Source organism: Symphalangus syndactylus, chromosome 23, assembly GCF_028878055.3.
Source record: "Symphalangus syndactylus isolate Jambi chromosome 23, NHGRI_mSymSyn1-v2.1_pri, whole genome shotgun sequence".
In the NCBI taxonomy this organism is placed as follows: Eukaryota; Metazoa; Chordata; class Mammalia; order Primates; family Hylobatidae; genus Symphalangus; species Symphalangus syndactylus.
Genome location: NC_072445.2, coordinates 42,738,496 through 42,761,986, shown reverse-complemented (window position 1 = coordinate 42,761,986; position 23,491 = coordinate 42,738,496). Strand labels below are relative to the sequence as shown.

Genomic DNA, 23,491 nt, shown 5'->3' with positions numbered 1-23,491 from the left:
AAAGTACAATCAAAAAAGAGAAGATCAGTTTGAATGCAAAGCTGAGAAACAAGGAATATCATGAAACCAAGAGAAAGTTTAATTTGTTAAGGACACTTAAAAGGACTATTTCTACTCACTGATAAGTATCTTGGCTACTACTATAGATCCACAGAATGTTCAATAAATATTTGTTGAGTGGATCAGTAAACAACGGGATATGATCAAAGTTAACTTGAAAGAATAGCTAAATCAGTTTCAAAATACATACTAATCTGATATGGGGAAATCAATAAACTGGAAAATTAACAGTGGGGAAATAACTTTTCTAGGTAATATTCATGTCTAAAATGTAAGAAAGCAACACTTTGAAGCTAAAGGAGTTAAGTGGGTCAAAAAAACAAAACCCCAAGCCCCTACAAATACGGCTGAGATTTCCTGCTTAAAGAATCAGGTAGATAATGAGAAGGAGATGAGTAGAGGCAAGGTTTCTGGGGAGAGGATGCTACTAAAAGTTCTAAAAGCTTCCCCTGTGAGGCTCTCCTCTTCTTTCTCTCCAGAGATGCTCTCTCATCAGCTTTCCATATCAAAAGGCAATAACACTGAGAGATAAACTAAGATAGGATCTTAGGTTTGATGTGAAACCTTTGATTCCAAGGTATTGTCTTTGCCAAAAGCATATCTTGTTCTATCCTTTAGCCTTAGACCTAAAGGCAATGTGATAAAATTGGTCTTGGGAAATGGAATTTGAAGCTAAATCCTAAGTTAAAACACCCAACAAACAAAAAACCCAACATAGAAAGAGAAGGTCCTAGAGGTGCACCTAAATAGCAGGAGAATTAAAACTACTATTTATGGGAAATGTTGGGTTACGGCTCCAGAGACATCTGGTGGATCCTAAAGTTCAGGTTTGCTGCTTTCTATCCTATTCCCAAAACCTGTTGCTAGTCAAGCTATAAGTGATCCTCCCAACCTTTCCCACCTGTGGTTTGTCCTTCATTCAAACTGTCTCTTCAACTTTTCCAGCATCATCGATTACCTCATCTCCACATTCTGGATGATATTATCCTACCTATATCTGCAGCTTCACAAGTAGGGGCCAGGGCCTGTTCCAGCACCTGCTTCATAATATGTATTTCTGGTCTCAGGAACTACTGGCAAAGCTTCCTAAGTCTTCTGACAGCTCTGTGAAGTCCAAGTGGCTTTTTCCAATGCTGGCAAACCTTCCCAAGTCTTCTGACAGCTCTGTAAAGTCCAGGTAGCTATCTCCAGAGAGTAACAATTTAAAGTTTGCGATTTCTTTGCCAGCCTGATTCTTTGTTCTAGGCACAGCCTTCTTCCTTTACCATCAGTCACTATTAGAGATCTTTCCTGCAACAAGATTGCCATTCCGGAATGAGAGAGCTCAGGAGAAGATTCACTCCAGCTTGGGGTTCAGAGTGATTTTTCAGAAGTATTTCCTTGTAGCTGGTCTTCTTCCTGGGGCATAAAATAACAATGTTAACAGAAGCTAAATTTTGTTTACTTCTTTAGCCAAGAACTCACTTATCTGAACAAGGCACTGAAAGAACACGGAACTCTTTCACGAAGGTAAATAAATTAGGAAAGCAAGAGTGACTGCAAATTATTAGCTAGCCCCATCTGCTAGCCTTTTACTCTCTAAAAGTTTTTATTAATAAAACTTTAAAGATCATGACCCTCTTCCCTTGGCTCCCCCCCACTTCAAAATATCCCATATAAGCGGCAGAGATAAGAACATCAGAAATGAAAAATAACAACAGCTAATATTTAAAATGCACCATGCATGCAGCCATTTAAGTAGACACTTATAATCTCACTGACAGAGGAATAAAACTGAGACACAGAGAGATCAAGTAATTTGCTCAAAGTCACAAAACAGCTAGGTGGATTCTGTCTTTTCTTGTACTCAGCGTCGATCTTGGGAAAATCATGAATCACATCACTTCCCCAAATGAACCCAACCTTCCTTTCACCAAACAGGGAACCTAGACTCCTTTTTCTCAACAGCCAGTTTTCCTGATACCTCAAAACTTGGAAGTCATCCTTAACTTCCCCTGGCAGCTCTCAACCTATCAGGCCCAACCTCACCAGACACTGAAAGGCCGGAGTGCACGAACCTGAGACCACCCTCCTCCAACGGTCCGTCACAAAGGCCAGAAAGGTCGGTACTTTCACTTGCAGCTGCAGTCAACTGCTGGCTCAGCATTCAGCTTCTCTAGGATTGTGGAGGCTTTCTCCTCTCTGTGGTTGCCCGGCAGAACCCCGCCCCAGCTGAGCAGCCCGAGTTCCAGCTGAGCAGTCAGGTAACCCCAGGGGCCCATGCTCCCAGGCCGGGGCGCGTCAGACCCGCGCAAGGCCGGCCTGCCCAGCTGCAGAACGTCGGAAGAGCAGCTCCGAAGGCAAACTGCGGATAGCACGGGCTGCTAGGTACCTCTGATAACTAACGGGGCGGAGACAAAAGAGAAGAAATCTCTCTTTTCCAGCTTGGGCGGTAAGTGTCCCCTGCTGGCCACTGCGCATCAGTTCTCCAGGCAGGAAAGTAAAAGCATACCTGGGTGAGAGCTTTTATCTCTGGGCTAGGAGGACTGTGCAGCAGTCTGGGAAACTTGCAGCACGGTTAAAGGTAAATTTTGACCTGGGGCACTGGCATTTAGAGGCAATGCATTTGAGAGAGCCCACAGCAACAATCAAAATAGTTGTAAAGCACTAATGTGCCAAGCACTATTCTAACACTTTGTAAACTCATTTAATCTACATTGGGCTGGTACTATTATCCTTGTCATTTTACATAGGAGGAAACTGAGGGACAAGAGAGGTTAAATCGCTTGCCTAAAGTCACTTAGCTAGTAAGCTGAGATTTGAACCATGGCAATCTGTCTCTAGAATCCAGGTTCTTAAACCCTATCTCAGGAATAAGTAGGGAATTTGGCCAGAGGAAGCTGTAGAGTCCCTAAACTGCCTCAATCTTTATCAGGGATGAAATGAGGAGACATCTACTCCTAAATTCATTATTGAAGTAGGCAGAACTAAGGCATTGGATCAAAACACTAAGATATGCCCACCAAGCTTGAAGAGGAGTAATGATGATGTAATCATAAATCAGAAGTAACAAATGGCTTCCACTATGGAGCCCTCTTGGGACTTCCAGGAGCAGGCCAACTGGGCTTAGGAAAATGACTGGCAGGAGCAGACAGACATATACCCTAGAGATCAACTTGAACTACGATAGGTGAAAGCTCTGGGAGCCTTGACTGATGGGTTTCAGACACCTAAATGGTGTTTTTAACGTGTATGAAGAGAATCAACTGTCTCTTCAAGAGATGAAATCAAGGGAAAACTGCTGGCTCTAAATGATGGTCTTACAATGTAAGCTAGGGGGCTAATCAACTGAAAAGTTTAAAACACTTATCATAGTTGGCTTTGTCAACATCAAATTATATACATGAGGTCATATATATATACACATAAAATACAAATTACAACACATAAAAATATTCATACATACTTTTTACACATTTATATATATATGTAGAAATACAAGTAAAAAATAATGTGTGAGGACTCCTTACCAAACACACGCAGAACGTTTGAGAGGGAGAGGATCCAAAGAAATTCCAATAAAATGAGCTGCTGTAGTGACTGTGGTATATAACTTTTTGGTTTAAAGGATAAAGGTCGGGAAGAGATTCAATTAAAGGCTATCAAATGATTATGTCTAGGTTGAACAACACGCATTTGCCCAAATTCTGGCCTTGTGGAGTTAGGAGGGGCACCATTTGAATGGTAAAATTGGTAAGTCTTAAGCAAAGAAAAATATCATATATCACATATATGTGTGTGTGTGCATTTTTAAATCCAAGAAGTATCTTCTAATATAAAATCACTTTTAAAAACTCGCATTAAAGATAGATCCATAATGGGTTATCAACACTTGGGGACAAATCTTTAAATCTTTCTGTATTAAATTAGCCAAATATTCCTTATTCTGTGAAAATAATGCAGAGTGATTTATGATTCTAAGCTAAGAAGGGTGATCTTTTCATATAAAGAGCCCATTTTTAAAGTGGAATGTCTCCTGTGACACCCTCACTGTGCAGGCAACAAGAAGTAGAGCTGTTTATGCTGGCCAAACCTCATCCAAGATTTGGTATGCAGAGGGAATGATAATATTATTACCTGAGGTGTTTGGACTCCAGGACTTTCTGAATCATTTTTCAGAATAATGACTGGAGATAAAAAGTTTTTACAGATAATTACTCAAGACACTGAATTATCACTGCAACACATGGTTTGTTCAACTGAAATAAAGAGAGGAAATGTATCACAGAGGTTAAAAGTGTGGACTCTGGAACTGGCCTGCTTGGGTTCACATCTTGGCATCACCACATACTAACTTTGGGACCTTGAGCAGCTTTAGCTTATCTATTTCAGTTTCCCCAGCTGAAAGTGAAATGTTGTAAGTAAAGCATTTAGTAACGTCTGGCCCTTAGCAGCTAACAAGTGTGCAGTATTGTCATTAATAAATCCTTTTCTCAATTCCAAAAGATGGCCAATAAGAACAGCTTTGTTTTGACTATAACAACTCTACAAATAATCTGTATATTAACAAAAGAGGCTACTTCTGTACTGAGTACAGGAATGCAGACTTGTCTAAGTTCTTGTATCTTAGTGCTCTCTACAACCAACCTCATTATACAGTTGAGATGTCTCAATTCGGAGCCCTGCTCAATCCCACTGTCTTTCCTCATTAGCTTCATCCCACTGTCTTTCCTCATTAGCTTCATCTCATACCTCAAACTCTGGCAACCTCTTAAAACAATTTATTTTTGGAAGGAGGGCCCCATTCTTTTTTCCTCTGCAGTCCCTTCCCACTGCACTCTCTGGAATCAGTTTGATTGTCAGGTTACGTTTTCATTCACAGCCCGTGTTGAAACTCACTTCACTTTTCATTATTTTAGAAACTTGGCTCTTCCCCAACCTCTCCATGCTTTTTGCCTTAAACACTTAATGTCTTGTTTACCTTGAACCAATTAGAAAAGACAAGCCAGTCAATCTTATTCTTATCCTTAATATTATTTGCAAGCTTTATAATTCATTTGAGTTTTACATCAGATACTTCTATCTGGCCATTGTTACTACAATTGATGACCATTATTTCTACCTTGGACCTGCTTCGCTTTTATATTCTTTCTTTCCATCCCACCCCCTGTTATTGTTATTTCAAAATCCACATACATAAAATGCTTCAGAGGTTTCTGGTTTCCTAGGATCTTGTCACTGTCACACCACATCTATATTTTATCCATAAAATGTACTCTTGACTTCATCACAAAGCATTCTCTCTTCAGTGCACTCCCCAGTGTAGTACTCCTATTCCATATCTAACATGTCACATCCTCCATTTCCCCCTCAGGGCCTTCAATTTCACTATATTGCCAATTTAGCTCCAATTAGTAGCCTTATTCTACTACATTTCCTCTTTATCCTGGAAAGCTAGTTTAATCCTCTTTGATGCCTACCTGGAAATTCCATGTCACTCCACCGTTTTTTGGTACTACAACTGTATTTAAGCATGAGAAATAACCAGAACAAAACCCCCGCATGTATTTATATTTTTATTTTATTTTGAGATGAGTCTTGCTCTGTCACCAGGCGGGAGAGCAGTGGCGCGATCTCGGCTCACTGCAACCTCCACCTCCCAGGTTCAAGTGATTCTCCTGCCTCAGCCTCCCGAGTAGCTGGGATTATAGGCATGCGCCACCACGCCAGGTTAATTTTTGTATTTTTAGTAGAGACGGGGTTTCACCATGTTGGTCAGGATGGTCTCGACCTCTTGACCTTGTGATCCGCTCACCTCGCCCTCCCAAAGTGCTGGGATTATAGGCGTGAGCCACCACACCCAGCCTCCACATTTATTTTTAAACAAGTGTGAACTGTACCTTCCTATAATAGGCATATTCCATTGTTCTGAGTCTTTGTTTATGGTCCCTTTATAATATTAGGTATATAAGAAAGATTAAGTAGTGTGCAGAAAGGCAAATGGAGGAATGTGCGCAATGACAGAACATATTAAGCAGAAAATGAACTGGAAAGACCCCAAGTAAAGGCACTCAGGGGAGTAGAAGGCAAGTTTAAAACAAGGATTGCATTCCAGTGAGCAGTCAGATTAAAAGAGAGGCTCTGAAGTTACTATGAACAGTAATTTCAGTTTGGATAACAAGTCTATAAAATCAGATTAGACAAGAAGTATGCATAGCATGTTTGGTAAGGAGAACATTCTCACACAGGTTCTCATCACTAAGTAAAGTCCCCTCCACTGAGAAGAGTTTCTAACAGTGAAACAGCAAAAGAACTAACATAACTAACTCCATTTTTGTTTAAGGAGCCTTTACCCATTCCTCCATGTAGGCTAATTTTAGAGCAGAGATAATATGCAAAAACAGCAATCATGTAGTTTTAAAAACTAACTCTGGGATTAAATAAGTATGTATAACAATTATGTTTTGTTAAAGATTTATAGGAGAATTATGACCCAACCAATGACAAAGAAGTTTCCAACCTCCTTGGACTCTTGCTTGCACCCAGATGTCTGTGGTCATAGGTTACCTCTTCATCCCAACTCTGTCCTCTTCCCTTTGCCCTTAACATAAAAAGAGCCGAGCCCAAAATTTGTACTGACTTAAGATGGTACTTTAGGACACTAGTCTACCATCGTCTCAGTTTGCTGGCTCTCCGAATAAATCTGCTTTTCCTCGCACCAACTCTCTTCTCTCCCGAGTTTTGGCTTTGGAGCCGCAAGCAGCTGAACCTTGGTTTGGTTACAAGTTTGCATTCTCATTATGTGAGAAATGGGAGGCAGGGTAAACTTAAGTAAAGCATAAGCCTCACATACTTATAGCTACAGTGCTCCCAGGCTCACTTTGGGTTTCTTGTTTCCTGGAGGAAAAAAACTAGGTTTCTAATCCCAGTTGCCTCAGTGCCTCATGTGTGCAACTCCAATGCTGGGGTTATGAAAAAAGCCTAACTAAGCAGTCCTCAACTTATAAGTAAGTTGTTTTTCAACTGTTCATTTGCCTTTCTCTCTTGTGAACTCAAGGTTTTTCCACACAGAAAGTCATGTAAGTTCCAATCCCAGAAGCCAATTTGACACCTAATATACCTGAATTATAATACTTATACCATTGTGACTTCTATGGGAATATGTGTTCATATTTACAACTTAGCTAGACACATAATATTCCTATAGGACCAGAGAGCCTTCTAGTTCCAACCCAGGGATGAAATTCTGTACAGGGTTTATGGCTAGAGGCAAGAGACAGGGGCACTAAGAAAATGGGGGTGGGAAGTATATTACAGGAGTGAAGAGAAGATGGGACAAAGACACAGGGCTGCATAGAAAGGTAATTAGGAGTGGGACTTACTAAGGAAGAATGCAGATTACCCTTCTTTTATTTTTCCCCTTCCCCTTTTGTCACTGTCTCACCACTTCAAACCCACTAACCAGCTAGAAGTGTGAAGAGAAGAGAGGACTGGAGTTGTGTTGGGGTGTAGTAGGAAGTTAGTCCCAGAAATTGTGGAGTTTGCTGTGGCAGGGTAGAAAAGGAAGGAAGTAACAGGCCATCTCAGTAGTGATTAAGAATGATTTCTGTAAATAAAAAGACAGATCAGGAGCCATGTGTACTTCCATGTGTCTTGCCTGTTGTCCACTAAAATAATCAAGACAGGTTCTCATCCAAAGCAGAATTTTTACTCAGCAAAACAAGGTTGGAGTCAAACCAGTTTTGGTTGATTCATTTTTCAGAAGCCCAAGGGACAGTATCTCTAATTTGGGGTCCTTTTATGTGCTCTAGAAGTGTACAAACCAACAAAATGTAAGTCAGTTCTCAAGAGCAATTATTAGGGAACTCAGAACATAGTGCTAACATGAGATCTGGGAAATAAAAGAAGGTAAAGCGTAAAACAGAGAAGAGCACCAGGCCCTCCCCTAAATAAACAAACAACACAAGGCCTTGCACTCAGAAAACCCTTGGAATGTAGGTCTGTCTCTTTTTCTTTGAATACTTAAATCTGAAGGGATGGAAAGACTACCTTAAAACCCTAGTTTTTTGGCATGATGGGGGTCTAATTCCCTGTTCACTCCAAAGAGCTGGTGGCACATGTTCCCTGTAAGGATCTCCTTGTGCTAAAAGTCTGCAGTGGCCTTTAGTTTACAGGACTGTGTTCAGGCTTCCCCACTTTGCAGACAGCCATGAAGTCAGCTGTCATTCAACTCAACGTTTCTCAAATTTTAAAGTGTATTAAGTAACCGTGGAGCTATAAAAATGAAGATTCTCAACTCCCATCCTAGGCCTAATGAAGCAGAATGTGAGTGGGATTCAGGGATGTTAAACAAGCTCCAAACGTGATTTTGAAGTTCATCAAAGTTGGAGGATCACTAGTATAATGGCCAGGACTAGAAGTCAAGAGACCTGCACTTAGGTTACTGACTGGTCTTCTTCTTTGTGTGGGATTATAGCTATGTCGCCATCTCCATAGGCAAGCGTATTCTCATTTTTAAAATGGAGAATGCTTTTCATTTACCAAGGTATTTTAGGAATTAAATGAGAAAAGTGCTCTGTAAATGTCCAAGTGCTATAAAGTATTCGATGAAATTATTCACATTGTGGCCCTCTTATAGCCTGCCCCCAAGCTGTTTCCAACGTAACGCTATTGATTGCCCAATTTGCATGAACCTTTTACTTCAGGTTGGCTAGTCATTTCCCTGATGCTTCCAAACCACATGCACTCTTACATTGGCTTACATTTGTTTTACTCGTTTTCTCCCTTTTGACTGCTAAGTCTGCCCATCAAATCCTTATTTTAAATGAAATCTTTCTTGACCACTCCAGGCAAAAGTAACCTGTCCTTTAGAATTTACAGCACTTACGGTCTACAGAGTACCACTTTCATTTGACACCGTCTTGTGCATCTATTCTACTCTCCTGTAGTCTTATTTAACTAAATATGCGGATCTTTTCTATCCCAAACTAGGCTATAAACTCTCTGAGAAAAGAGTTTGGGGTTATCTTCTTGCTCTCCACAGCACCTAATACAATGGGCAGCACGTAGTGAATTCTTATTAAATATCTGAGGTTTCCTTATAACAATGGTGACTGAAGTTTTGCCCCAATAATTGTAAAGCTAAGTAGTATTTCTCACCGGCCTGAACTCTGTGAGATAACTTCCCTGTAGTGATCACACAGAAACAGATTTTTCTCCTTTGTGGATAGTCTGATGTTGAGTAAGAGCTGAGTTCTGCCTGAATGATTTCCCACACTCTTTACATACATAGGGACCACCTCTATTATGGATTCTCTGGTGTTTACTAAGATCTGACCTCTGTCTGAAGGCTTTTCCACACTCATCACATTGGTAGGGCTTCTCCCCAGTGTGGATTCTCTGATGCTGAATGAGGCTGGTGATTCCTCGGAAGGCATTCCCACACTCATCACACTTGTAGGGCCTTTCTCCAGTGTGGATTCTCTGATGTTCCGTGAGGACCGATCTTTGAGTAAATGCCTTCCCACACTTATCACATTTATAGGGTCTTTCTCCAGTGTGAATTCGCTGATGTTCTGTAAGACTTGTCCTTTGAATAAAGGCCTTTTCACATACCTCACATTTGTAGGGTTTTTCCCCAGTGTGAATTCTCTGATGCTGAATAAGGCCACTCTGACTGAAGGATTTCCCACATTCCTTACACTGATAGCATTTTTCTTTGTGGTGGATTTCCTGATGGGAAACAAGGGATGAGTTATAAACAAAGGCTTTTCCACACTCGTTGCACTCATAGGGCTTCGTGCCAGTATGAACTCCTTGATGCTGAGTAAGTATGGAACGCCGACTAAAACTTTTATCACACTGAGTACACTGATAAGGTTTGTCTCTTGTGTGGATCTTGATATGGTGAAAGAGGCCTGCTTTCTGACTAAAGGCTTTGCCACAGTCATTACAGTGATAGTGTTTTTCTCCTGTGTGAAGTCTCTGATGTTGGTTAAGAGCTGACCACCGGCCAAAGGCTTTGCCACACTCATTACACTTATATGGTTTCTCTCCAGTGTGTATTATTTTGTGTCGAATAAGCACAGTTCTCCCACGGAAAGCTTTTCCACATTCTTCACATTTGTAGGGTCTGTCTCCAGTATGGATCCTCTGATGTTCTATGAGGTGTAAGTGCTGACTAAAAGCTTTTCCACAGTCATCACATCCATAAGATTTTTCTCCTGGACAGATTCTCTGATGTTCAGTATGGTCAGAGTTCTCAGTCAGGCTTACTCCGTTTTCATCACAGGTAGGTTGTTTATCTTCTCTGGAGCATGCAGAGGACTCTTCTGTTATTTCTTCAGGTTCATGAGGTTCTCCACACCTAGCAGACTTGGACATATCATTTTCAAATTTACTGGATGTATTCCCATGTGGTTCCATTTCTTCAGAAACTTCTTGCTTTAAATTCCCATACTCATTTCCAGTCTCAACATCTAAAACTAAGAAAGGATCATAAATGTTACCTCTTCTACCTTTAAAATGTATCCATACATTTTAATATTAAGCAGCTGTTAAGAAATAAAAAATGCAAGACTCTATCATCTTAGTGATAAAGAGAGCAAAATATATTTGTTTCAATATGGAAAACATATATGCATCAAAAAATATCTGGAAGGACACACAAAAAATTACTAACAGTTGCAACCTATTTCAGAGTAGGAGGAAGAGACTAGGTAGGTGGCTTGGAAAATCAAGTAGAATAGAAACTTTTCATTAAATAACTTAAAAAATTTTGGCTTTGAGCCATGTACATTTTTACCTACTTAAAAAATTGAATGAAAATGAAAAGGATACAGAGAAAGTAGAAATAAGGTAGTGGATCTTTCACACATTCACCAACTTTTAATATTTTGCAACATTTGTTTTATTATTTTTTCTTTTTTTTTTTTTGAGACAGAGTCTTGCTCTGTTGCTCAGGCTGGAGTGCAGTGGCACGATGTCAGCTCACTGCAACCTCCGCCTCCTGGGTTCAAGCGATTCTCCTGCCTCAGCCTCCTGAGTAGCTGGGATTACAGGCACGTGCCACCACGCCCAGCTAATTTTTGTATTTTTAGTAGACATGGGGTTTCACCATGTTGGTCAGGCTGGTCTCGAACTCCTGACCTCGTGATCCACCCACCTTGGCCTCCCAAAGTGTTGGGATTACAGGTGTGAGCCACCGCACCCAGCCTAGTATTCCTTTTCTTTGTAAGTATACAAATTTTTTTTTCTTGAGCCATCTGAAAGTTAGTTGCAGACATAATGGAGCAAAGTCTTATTTAATGAAGCAGAAAGGATATAGTGCAAGTGGAAGATAGAGGTATTGTCTGATAGGATAAAGGTTAAAAATAGCAAGGAGGTCAGTATAAAGAGAGATAAATATCAGAAGGACTAAATTAAGTGGTAAAGCCAGAATTTAGAAGAATATGAATATACAAAAAAGTAAGGGTTGAAGAGTGACAAACTAGGCTGTCTGAGAGCCTATATGTGAGCCATCAGACTCTGAGAGGGCCTTTTTGACTTTAATGATCAGAAACAGTAGCAAGTACAAAAAAGCCCCAATGTCCTATGTTACCCATCTTCCCCTTCCTCCCAAGATGGGTCTTTCTTCTTTACCTTGCTCCTGTTGGGATTCAGGTTCTGGAGACTCATACTTTGGCTGGGCTTTCATGGACTGGAGGGACATACTGGGTTCTCCTTCTTTTCCTAGAGGCACCATCTCCTGCAAGAACATTTCCTGTTCCCCAGTGTGGGCTGAGACCTGAGGAAAATGAGATGTAGCTGACAGACTCACTCTGATAACAGAAAACAAAAAGTATACTGTTTATGGCAGTGGCTGAACCCTGAAATGACCTTTTTCCCAGATATAAGCCTGCCATAACCCTACCCACTCTTCAAGGCCAATATAAATGTCGCCTCCTCTGGGGAATCTTTCCTTCTCCACCCAGATGTAATTTCTTCTGCTGTTACCACTAAAGTATGTTGGTTGTGCCACTTTTACTTCTTTATCTTATGCTCAAAGAAGTGGAGAATGGAAAGGGAGAATGACAAAACAAAGGAGAGAAGAAAAAGGTGAAAAGAGGCAGAAAGGAGGAAATAAGATAGAACTTAGGGTAAAATAAAACATTAAAAGAGAAAGAGGAAAAGGAAAGCGGATATGTAAAGGTAAATAATGTAGAGAAATGATAAAAAAAAAAAAATGCATCCTTGGGATGCCATGGTGGGAGGATTGCTTGAGGCCAGAAGTTTGAGAACAGCCTAGGCAATATACCAAGACCCCATCTCTCCAAAAAAATTAAAAATGATCTGGGCATGGTGGCGCACATCTGTAGTCCTAACTACTCAGGAGACTAAGGCAGGAGGATTTTGAGCCCAGTTCAAGGTTATAGTGAACTATGATTACACTACTGAACTCCAGCCTGGGTGACAGAGACACCGTAGCTCCGAAAAAAAAAAAAAAAAAGTCGAAGGGAACAAATGAGGAGAAAGAAAGGGAAAAGAAGGGAAGGAGAGAAATCTCTTCCATATTCATTCCCTAAGCTGTTCCCAATAGTCTCTGCTCTTCTGAGGTGCCCATGCCACTTCTCTCTGGGAAGATTATCTTATTTTCTATTTATCCAAGATCACAATCATCTCAAAAATCATCTACTCTTCATTTTATCTATCTCCACCCTCATACTCCTCTCCATTTCTTCTATCTTATAGGATGACGTCTTCTCTTTTTCAAGGCTTACATCTCTACTTTTGCCTTCAGTCCCATCACTTTTGGCTTCCCTCTGACCCTTGCTCCCTCAGTTAACTAACTCATTTATTCAGCAATTTCAGCCACTGGGTGGCTCCCATTCTTCCATGGGCCTATTTCCTCTTGCATTTAAAAATAACAGGTTTCTTCAGCAAGGTATTGTAAAAAGCAGGGATTTGAAATCACATGGATTACTTACTCTCTCTCTTAGTCTAGTAGCTCTGTGACCTTGGGCTAGTTACTCTCTCTGAGATTATAAATAACATTTGTATAAAGCACCTTGCACAAGGCTTGGCATACAACAGGCTCTCAAATTACTCCCCCATTCCCTTCAAAGGTTAAATTTTATAAATAAGAAATCACCATATACTGCCTCTATTTCCCTGACACAGTTTCATTTTGTAGCCTCAGTCTTCAGAATAAAAGCCAGAGTCAGCAAAATGCTATCTCAGATGTATAGAAAATGGTGTTTTGGATATCTCACGTTTTGAAAAAAGAAAGCAGGGGGAAAAGGCCAGTACTGTGAGCTGTGCCTTCTATTCCGGGATCTCTGGTCAGGCCTCAGAAATCAAGCTGTAAACTCCATTAGATGCCCCCCTGCAGTGCTTTCAGAGAAAGAACTGGTTGGCAATACAAATTCAGCACATTTAAAACCAAATTACTTTTGCCTGCATCTAAGAATCCCATTCTTTGTACCTCCCTAGCTACTCTGTTTCTACTGCTCATCACTCCCTTCATGATCTCATCCTATCTTGTGGCTTTAAATACTATGCGTATTCTGAAAAGCCCCAATTCTGTAGTTCTAGCACAGACCCTTCTACTGAATTCCAGTTTATTATATCTAGTTGTTTGCTCAATTTTTCTGTTTGGATTCTAACAGGAATCTCAAAATTAACATGTCCAAACCCTGTTTTTTTTTTTTTTTTTTTTTTTTTTTTTGAGGCGGAGTCACTCTGTCGTCCAGGCTGGAGTGCAGTGGCAAGATCTTGGTTCACTGCAACTTCTGCCTCCTGGGTTCAAGCGATTCTCCTGCCTCAGCCTCCTGAATAGCTGGGATTATAGATGCCTGCCACCACACCCAGCTAATTTTTGTATTTTTAGTACAGACAGGCTTTCACCATGTTGGCCAGGCTGGTCTTGAACTCTTGACCTCAGGTGATCTGCCCACGTCGGCCTCTCAAAGTGCTAGGATTGCAGGCGTGAGCCACCGTGCCTGGCCCAAACCCTAGTTTTTGATTCCTGTCTTTCCACCCCAAACCCACTTCTCTCCCAGTCTTTACTATCTCTATGAATGACAAATCCACTCTATCTGATGTTCAGACCAAATACTTCGGCATAATCCTTAACTTACTTTCTCTCATATTCCATATTCTATATAAAAACAAACCCTGTCGAGCTCTACCTCCAAAATAAATCCAGAATCCAGTCACATTTTACCACTCCCACTGCTACTATTCTAGTCCAAGTCACTAATATCTCTTGCCTGGATTATTGCTTATTATTATTGCTCCTAAAATGGTTTCGTTGCCTCTACCTTTTACTCCTATGCCTTCCCTAGCCCCACTGTGGAACTTTCTCACAGTAGCCAGAGTGACTATTTTAAAATTCAAGTCAGATTATATCTCTCTTCTGTTCAAAATTCTCCAATGACTTTCCATCTCAGAATACAATTTGAAATTCTCTTTTTTTTTTTTTTTTTTTTGAGACGGAGTCTCGCTCTGTCACCCAGGCTGGAGTGCTGGAGTGCAGTGGCGCAATCTCGGCTCACTGCAAGCTCCGCCTCCTGGGTTCACGCCATTCTCCTGCCTCAGCCTCTCCGAGTAGCTGGGACTACAGGCGCCCGCCACCACGCCCAGCTAATTTTTTGTATTTTTTAGTAGAGACGGGGTTTCACCGTGGTCTTGATCTCCTGACCTCATGATCCGCCCGCCTCGGCCTCCCAAAGTGCTGGGATTACAAGCGTGAGCCACCGCACCCGGCCTGAAATTCTTATAATGGCCTACAAGTTCTGATATAATATAATCTTATAAGCATTTTATTTCATCTCCTCCTTGACAAACACATCTCCACCATGGTAAGTACATTCTCACTTTAAGACCCTTTGCCTGAATGCTGTTATCCCTGATAGCTTATGGCTTGCTCTTTTCATTCAGATTTCTCCTGTAAATGTCACCTATCTGAAAAACCTTCTCTGACAAGTCTACAGAAAACAGCACAATCCCCACTTATTTCACTATTCCTTTTCTCTGCTTTTATTGTTGTTGTTGTTTGAACAGAATTTATTACCACCTACATCTTGTATGTTTGTTGATTTTTTTTGTTTTGGAGATGGGGTCTCACTGTGTCACCCAGGCTGGAGTGCAGTGGTATGATCACGGTTCACTGCAGCCTCGATCTCCTGGGCTCAAGCAATCCTCCCACTTTAGCCCCCCAAGTAGCTAGGACTACACACACCTGCCTGGCTAATTTTTGTATTTTTTATAGAGATGGGGGTCTCACTATGTTGCCTAGGCTGGTTTGTTGATATTTAATATACTATCTGTCTCTTCTCAGTAGACCAGAATCTACATGAGAGCAGCAACCCCCTGTGTTTTGTTCAATGTTGCATTCACAGTGCCTAAAACAGTACCTAGTCCAAACAGACATTCAGTAAATATGTGCTTAATTATTTCCTAGTCTTTACGTTTATTAGGAGTGTCTCCATTATACTAGTCTTTCAAGCTTAAAATCCCTAGTGTTTAGCTTAGAATACATTGCTCTGTAAAGAGTTCTCCATTGGTTCTTCCTTATTTAATAGATCTAATCTGTCATCACTTCCAAACAATTCTTACCTAATACATGACTCATCCTTGGTAATCACACTTTCGTGATCCTATTTCTTTTTTGTTTGTTTGTTTGTTTTAAACGGAGTCTCACTGTGTTGCCCAGGCTGGGGTACAGTGGCACAATCTTGGCTCACTGCAACCTCTGCCTCCTAGGTTCAAGTGATTCTCCTGCTTCAGCCTCCCAAGTAGCTGGGATTACAGGCACGTGCCGCCACACCCGGCTGACTTTTGTATTTTTAGTAGAGACAGGGTTTTACCATGTTGCCCAGGCTGGCCTTGAACTCCTGACCTCAGGTGATCCACCTCCCTCGGCACCCCAAATGCTAGGATTACAGGTATGAGTCACCGTGCCTGGCCTCATGATCCTATTTCAAACTTAGATATTTTTGCCACATGTTCCTACCCCCTCTATTGTATTTTGTATCACAGTGCTAGATTATACTTCCGTTTCATTATTTCCCTAAGTTTCAAACTCTTTATACCAGGGTTTCCTAGCATTGGCTTTACTGACATGTTGGTTCAGATAATTCTTTGTTGTCTGGGGCTGTCCTGTGAGTTCTAAGAGGTTTAGCATTAGCCTTGCCCTCTCTACCCACTAGATACTAGCAGCACCTCCCCGAGTTATAACAACCAAAAATGTCCCAAGACATTGCCAGATGCCCTCTGGGGCACAAAATTGGCACTGGTTGAGAACCACTGTCTCATTTTAGTATTAAAAACAAAACAAAAACGTTCTACATAATTTGGTTCTCTTTTACATCTTACAATTAGTAAAGCTCATTTAGACTCAAGGAGAAAAGGTTAGGGGCGTCTGTCCTACAGAATAAAATCTCAATTCCAGAGGTTGAGATTCAAAGTCCTGGACACTATCTCAACCCTGCTATTCAGAATTCACCTTTCCAACCTAACTGGGCTTTCTACTATTCAAAGAAACACAGATCCCCACCCTGCTCTCCTCACTAACTTTCCATTGTACTCCCACATCTCATTCCCCTGAAATAGTTAATTTCTCCATTTTAAAACCCTGTAATGGAGTCAGAGCAATGGATATATCTGCAAAACCTTAATTCTTAGTTATTTCTATTGTGCAACAGAGTGATGCCCCTCCAAGAGACTGCTTCCCATCCTGCTACTTTCATCTCTCTGATACCTTCTCGTCTTAGAAGTTTTCTAAGATGAGCAACATGTTAATTAAACAGAATTTTGTAGCTTAATAGAGAAATATAAAATCCTTCCACAGAAAAGTTATAAATAAGTTGGGACCACATTAGCCAACTTTCCGTGAAACTCATGCCCCTTTCTGATGCACCAAACTATCAAAAACATGCTTTGTGAAAAAATGGCTGTTCTTCACTCTGGCCTAGAAATCCACAATTTATCTTTTCTCAAACAGAAGTCACATCTTTTTTTCCCACCTGCTCTTCTGGTTCATCCAGTTCTCTCTCTAAATCCTCCAGCACAGTCACCACCTCCTCCCCACTCTCTGGATGCTGCTCCTGCACCCAGGCCTGCAGCTCCTCAGGTAGGATGGTCAGGAACTGCTCCAGCACCAGCAGCTCCAGAATCTGTTCTTTGGTGTGGGTCTCTGGCCTCAGCCACTGATGGCAAAGTTCTCGGAGTCGGCTCAAAGCCTCACGGGGACCAGATGTCTCCTGGTAGCAGAACTGTCTGAAGTACTGACGGAAGACCTCTCTGCTATGGGTGTTGTTTTTATGCAGGTCCCAATCCTGTTTGGTGGTATATTTCTCCTCCTGTATCTTTACTTTCAAAGGTTCATCCTGGTTCATGTGGGCCTGGATAGCCCAAGTAGATGCCATTTTAGCTGTGTTAGAACTACCGGTGTTTCAAGTAAGATCTCACCTGGAAAATGTATTCCTGGACAGTCCTGAAGAATAAGCCATCATTATTAATACACAGTCCACCATAAAGTAAAACTGCAAACTCTGAGAACTTAACTATGACCTTTGAAATCTGGCCTCCAGGTTAATGTACGATACTTACTCAGAAAAATACTCTGATAGAAAAGACTTAAGATTAGGCCAATTTAGGCCGGGAGCAGTGGCTCACGCCTGTAATCCCAGCGCTTTGGGAGGCCGAGTCGGGCGGATCACGAGGTCAGGAGATCGAGACCATCCTGGCTAACACGGTGAAACCCCGTCTCTACTAAAAATACAAAAAAAAAAAAAAAAAAAGCCGGGCGTGATGGCGGGCGCCTGTAGTCCCAGCGACTCGGGAGGCTGAGGCAGGAGAATGGCGTGAACCCAGGAGGCGGAGCTTGCAGTGAGCTGAGATCGCGCCACTGCACTCCAGCCTGGGAGACAGAGCCAGATTCCGTCTCCAAAAAAAAAAAGATTAGACCAATAGACCAATTTAAAGAGAAAGTCTGAGGAAAGGTGCCAAGTTGTTTCAGGACTTCAAGAAGGAAGAGTAAGACTTGTTGGTAAACTTATTCTCATTTGGTCCTAAATGAAAGACAAATGGAATAAAACTAACATTTAGATCAAGTAAATAATAATGACAAAAGGTTAGGACATCCTTGATTAGTTACTTTTATCTTTTGAATGTCCAGATGTCTGGTGGAAACCATGAAATCGCAAAAGCAACAAAGTCATGTAAATTTATTTCCTTAGGGACTTAATCTTTCTGCTCCTCATTCTTCATTTATAAAGTGAGAAAGCTGAAGAGGTTACTCTTTAAGGCTTCCCTCTAACCTCGTGGTCTGTGATTATAATCTGAAGTGAGGAAGGCCCAGGAAAGGATCCCTAGGATGCCGGCCAGCGTCTGTGACCCACCACTGTCCAGAAATGTCGGTAAACGCTGAACCTAAGGATACACAGCTCAAAGCAAACGCGGAAGGTATGGGCCTTACAGCCTGGAATTGCTGCAGAGACTGGGAGCCAACCCCTCATCCTAATGTCCCAACGCACTTTGGGGAGGGAGAGCTTCCCGCGGATCCGCCTGGGTTTGGGAGGACCGGGGTCCACTCTGCACCGGCCAGAGCCTGAGGGGCCCAGCAGCTGGAATATAGAAATCTCCCGCCCACCTGCTCGCAGCGTACAGAGCACAACATCGCTCACCTGCGGCCCCCAGGTCCAGAAGAGAACTCCCTTCTACGGAGCGAAGGCAGGAGGCCTCGAACCCTTTTAGGACCCGGAACCCATCAAAAGTGACCCACAAAGGCCGGAAGCGGTCACGGGGCCCTGAGAACCAGCCCGCGCGGGGCGCACTTCCGCGGCCGCTCTAGGAAGGGGGCGAAAGGGGCTTTCAACTCGGTAGTGTTTCCGCGCGTCTACGTGAAAGGAAGACTGGTGGCTCTCAGGCCCGCTGGTAAATGGAACGGGTTTACCTTTCTCCTCTTCTTTACCCAGCCATTGTCCACACTTCCCCCGACCCGATGGGTGTTCGAGGCTTGTAGAACTGATCTTAAGACAGGGAAATCCCTTGCGTCTCCATTCACTTTGGGATTCTGTGTCTCTGAGGTTAGAGATGCCTCAAAGGGATGTTCGCCGGGGGACCTTCCCAAATCCGCGCTTAGCGGTGGCGAAGGGACTTCTTCCACACAGACTTCTCAAGGGCCAGCCAGCTGGTTTCTGCCGGCTGTTTCGCCATCCACGATTCTCTTGATGTTCTCTTTTATGTGCTGACGTATGATTATATGTCAGAAAACCAGGTTCAATGGAAAAACTATAAAAAAAGGATAATTTAGTAAATTAGCAAGATATAAAATTAACACACTAAAATCAACGGCCTTCATATATGTGAATAATCAATGATAACGAGTTACGAGATATAATGGAAGAGAAGACCATATTTACAATAGCAACAAAAAAGTGAAACTAGGAATAAACTTAATAAGAAATGAACAAAACTTCTATGGGGAAAGCTTTAAAACGTTCCTAAAAGGCCAAATATACGTTTAAACAAACAGAAAGCAACATGAGGTTCTTGGAAAGACTCAAAAAGGTCAGTCCTCCCTAAATACGTATGCAACTGTAGTATTCCAACAAAAATACCAACAAATGTTGTTCTGGAATTAGATAAACTGATTACAAAGTTCAAGTGGGGAAATAAGAATAGTCAGGAAACCCATGAAAAAGAACAATGGTGAGGGTCAGCCTTATCAGATACTGGAACATACCCATATGATTTTAGTGTATTAACAGAGAGAAAGAATAGACCAGAAATAGATCCAGGTATGTAAGGATATTGAGTAAATGATGAACGTGACACCACATATCAACAGGGAAATGAAGAACTTAGAAGTTGTGCTGGGATGACAACAATTTGGCAAAGGTAAAACTGCATTTGTATTTCCCACCACACATCACAATAGAGATAAATTCTAAATGGATCTGAGATCTAAATGTAAAAAATCCACCTATACATATATTAGAAGAAAACATGAATAATAATTCTAACACGCTGGAATGGGGAAACATTATCTAACCATATGACTCAAAATCCAAAACCCATAAAAATAATAAATCTGACTACATGAAAATAAAATGTATTGCTTGTCAAAAAAAATAAGGAAAGAAAAAGGCTTGCAACATATCACAGGCAAGGGCTAGTTTTCCAAATATCTAAAGAGCTCCTAAAAGTTGAGCATAACCAATAACCCAATAGAGAAAATGGCCAAAAGAAATAAATAGTTGACAGAATAAGAAACGCTAGCAGCCCTCAAACATCTGTAACGATGTTCAACTTCACTCAAAATATGAACATACAAATTAAAAACTATGCTGACTGTGGTATGATTAGTCATCAGATTGGCAATGGTACAAAAGTTTGACAGTATACTCCACTCGTGGGGAAGGAGAAACTCTTAACATTCTAGTGGGAATGCAAAATGGTACAACCCATAGGTAGGAAAGATAATACTATACAGCAAAATTATATATGTAAGTTTACCCTTTGTATCTGCAATACCACTTCTAGAAATCCATTTAAAAGATACTTTGACAAAAATATGAAGTGACACACACACAAGATTAAGTGGGATTGGGGGAGGCCTGATTTTTAAAATGCCAAATATGAGGGGATGAAATTGAGAAATAGGAGGAAAAATGGAACAGGGCTTCATCATTGATTATGTGGGGGATAAGAGAACAAAAAAAAAAAGCCTGGTGTCATCAGAGGATGGTGGTCCCTCCACCAAGACGGGACACTAAATGACAAGTACATTTTGAGAAGAAATTTGTGAGCACAGCTTGGCCATGTTAAGTTTGAAATCCTAGGAAGCATTACACTGTAGATATTGCTATTTGTTAATGTATTGGTTTAGGGATTTGTGGGTCTAGGAGTCATGAGAAGAGAGTTAGCTTGAGATCCATATTTTGGAGCCTTCCACCTTTCACTAATGGTTAAAACGATTAAGATATCTCCTGAAGTGTGTGGTGCTAAAAGACAGCCTAGGACAGATTTCTGGAGTGCCTTTTGCCCCCTACTGCCAGCCCTTTAGATTCTTCTTTCAGGGCATCTGAGGAGAAGGGAGAGAGAGATCCCTCCTCACACCGTGCCAGGGCTCAAATCTCACCTGAAACCGTAGAACATCTCAGAAAACAATAGACAGAGAAATTATTGGAGAACAACTTGAATTCAACCTGGAAGTGAACGTCAAGCTCACTTTGGGGTCCTTTTCTAGGCATCTTGAAGGATTTTTGCAACGCAGTTGTTTTCCAAGTTCCACTTGGCATGACTTACTGCAAGAAGCTGATATGAAAGTCTCACTTAAAAAGTTAGCTTGCACCAAGGATGATTGACTTGGCATAGTTCCCAGGGACCTAGGTGAAACAGTCAACTTTTTGTCACAGATGCAATGTAGCCACAAGAAAAGAACATCTAAGCACAAAGAGAGCTTAAGACAGAACTCTGAGTAAAACCAATCTCTGTCTTTTGGCACTAGAGAAACACAAGGATATAGAGACAAAGAGCAGACAAAATGGATCTCCAGAATATCTTTATTTTAAACAATTTTCGTCTAACGCTATTACTAACAGTTTTTGGCCATTTTACTAACCAAATAACTCTAACATTTAAAAAGGAGAAAGTTTCCTGTGATATATTGATAAGCCTTCTAACTCTACTTAAAAGGGAAAAAAAGCAGATGTTGAGATCTAGGACTCAAAGACTAAGAGAAAAGGTAAAACTGTAATATTGGAAGCTCACTTTGTTACTTTGTGAAAATGAAAACATGTATAAACTTGATTAGCTCATAATTGTGTCAGGTTTATTTAGTGAGGTTGAAAGGGGATGGAGACAATTGAGAAAAAAGTTATTTAGGAAAATATTTCAAAAAAGGCTTATTTTTCCTTCAGACTTTAAATCTGAGGTGGATAAAGGTATTGTGGAAAGTTAAAGATGGCTACAAATTATTTGACATTTCCCATTAAGATGTGGGGTCTATGTCACTTTCCCTTGAATCTGAGTGGGGTTAATCATTAATTTGACCAATAAAATACTGCAAAAGTGATGCTGTGGTTTCAGGCTTGAGCCTTTGGAGAGCAGCAGCTTTCATTTTTTGTCTTTTAGAACAATTGCTCTTGAAGTCCTGAGTCACCATGGAAGAAGTCTGCCAACCCTGCTTTCCAGTGACTGAGTTGCAAGAATCCTTCAAGATGCCAAAAAAATGACCCCAAAGTGAGCTTTATGTGGCTCCAAGACCACATAAAGAAGCTCTGAGACCACATGGAGAAGATTAGCCTGGCTAAGCCCACTTTTCTGGCTGTCCCTGCCAAGGCACTTGGCATGACAGTGAAGTTGTCTTGGATTTTCCAGACAAATTATACTGCCAGATGACTACCAGCAAGTGATCTTAGTTGACACCACATGAAACAGAAGAATTTCTCAGCTGAGTCCTCCCCAAATTCCTGGCCCAAAACATGATGGCGTGGTTTTTTCCACTGTTTTGGAGTAACTTTTTATGCAGCAATAGATAACAAGATCAGATGTTTACTAGATTGTAACAGTTTGATTAGACTATTTCCTAAGAATATTAACTTTCCTTCGTTTCAATGACATAGTCAACATGCAATTTTCAATTTGTAGTTGATATTTAAATTTCCAGTTAGGAAAAAGCTTGATGTTGAGGACTTGCACTAAATTTTAGGCCAGGTATAGCTCCAATTTTTATGGAAATTATTATGTACAGTATAAGGTAATTTTTTATGGGCTATAGTTACTAACCAATTTCCTTTTTATCTTTTTTTATTATTGATTTATTTATGTTTTATTATACTTTAAGTTACAGGGTACATGTGCACAACATGCAGGTTTGTTACATCTGTATACATGTGGCATGTTGGTTTGCTGCACCCACTAATTCATCACTTAAATTAGGTATTTCTCCTAATGCTATCCCTTCCCTATTCCCCCACCCCACTACAGGCCCTGGTGTGTGATGTTCCCTGCCCTGTGTCCAAGTGTTCTCATTGTTCAATTCCCACCTATGAGTGAGAACATGCGGTGTTTGATTTTCTGTCCTTGCAATAGTTTGCTCAGAATGACGGTTTCCAGCTTCATCCATGTCGCTACAAAGGACATGAACTCATCCTTTTTTATGGCTGCATAGTATTCCATGGTGTATATGTGCCACATTTTCTTTATCCAGTCTATCATTGATGGACATTTGGGTTGGTTCCCAGTCTTTGCTATTGTGAATAGTGCTGCAATAAACATACGTGTGCATGTGTCTTTATAGTAGCATGATTTATAATCCTTGGGGTATATACCCAGTAATGGGATCACTGGGTCAAATGGTACTTGTTCTAGATCCTTGAGGAATCACCACACTGTCTTCCACAATGGTTGAACTAGTTTACACTCCCACCAACAGTGTAAAAGTGTTCCTATTTCTCCACTT

General features: G+C 41.1%; 1 protein-coding gene across 7 annotated transcripts in view; it reads right to left on the bottom strand.

Moving 5' to 3' along the window:
• The window catches only part of ZSCAN12 (zinc finger and SCAN domain containing 12), a 28,715-nt gene extending 9,897 nt beyond the window's left edge, over positions 1-18,818 (bottom strand). The window contains exons 1-5 of one of the 7 annotated variants that reach the window (XR_010119297.1): positions 18,708-18,818; positions 17,046-17,515; positions 11,680-11,824; positions 9,377-10,523; positions 1,019-1,458 (exon numbers count right to left, since the gene is read on the bottom strand). Coding sequence is in view for 5 of the 7 variants with exons in the window: in XM_055263955.2 (XP_055119930.1) it covers positions 9,235-10,523; positions 11,680-11,824; positions 17,046-17,447 (1,836 nt within the window). In the remaining 2 variants the exon portion in view is untranslated. Of the gene's footprint in view, positions 1-962; positions 1,459-7,725; positions 10,524-11,679; positions 11,859-17,045; positions 17,516-18,707 lie in introns of those variants that run through there. The other 6 variants (XR_008654265.2, XM_063633260.1, XM_055263956.2 and 3 more) reach the window with 6 other exon arrangements.
• Between the last annotated feature and the right edge of the window lie 4,673 nt (positions 18,819-23,491).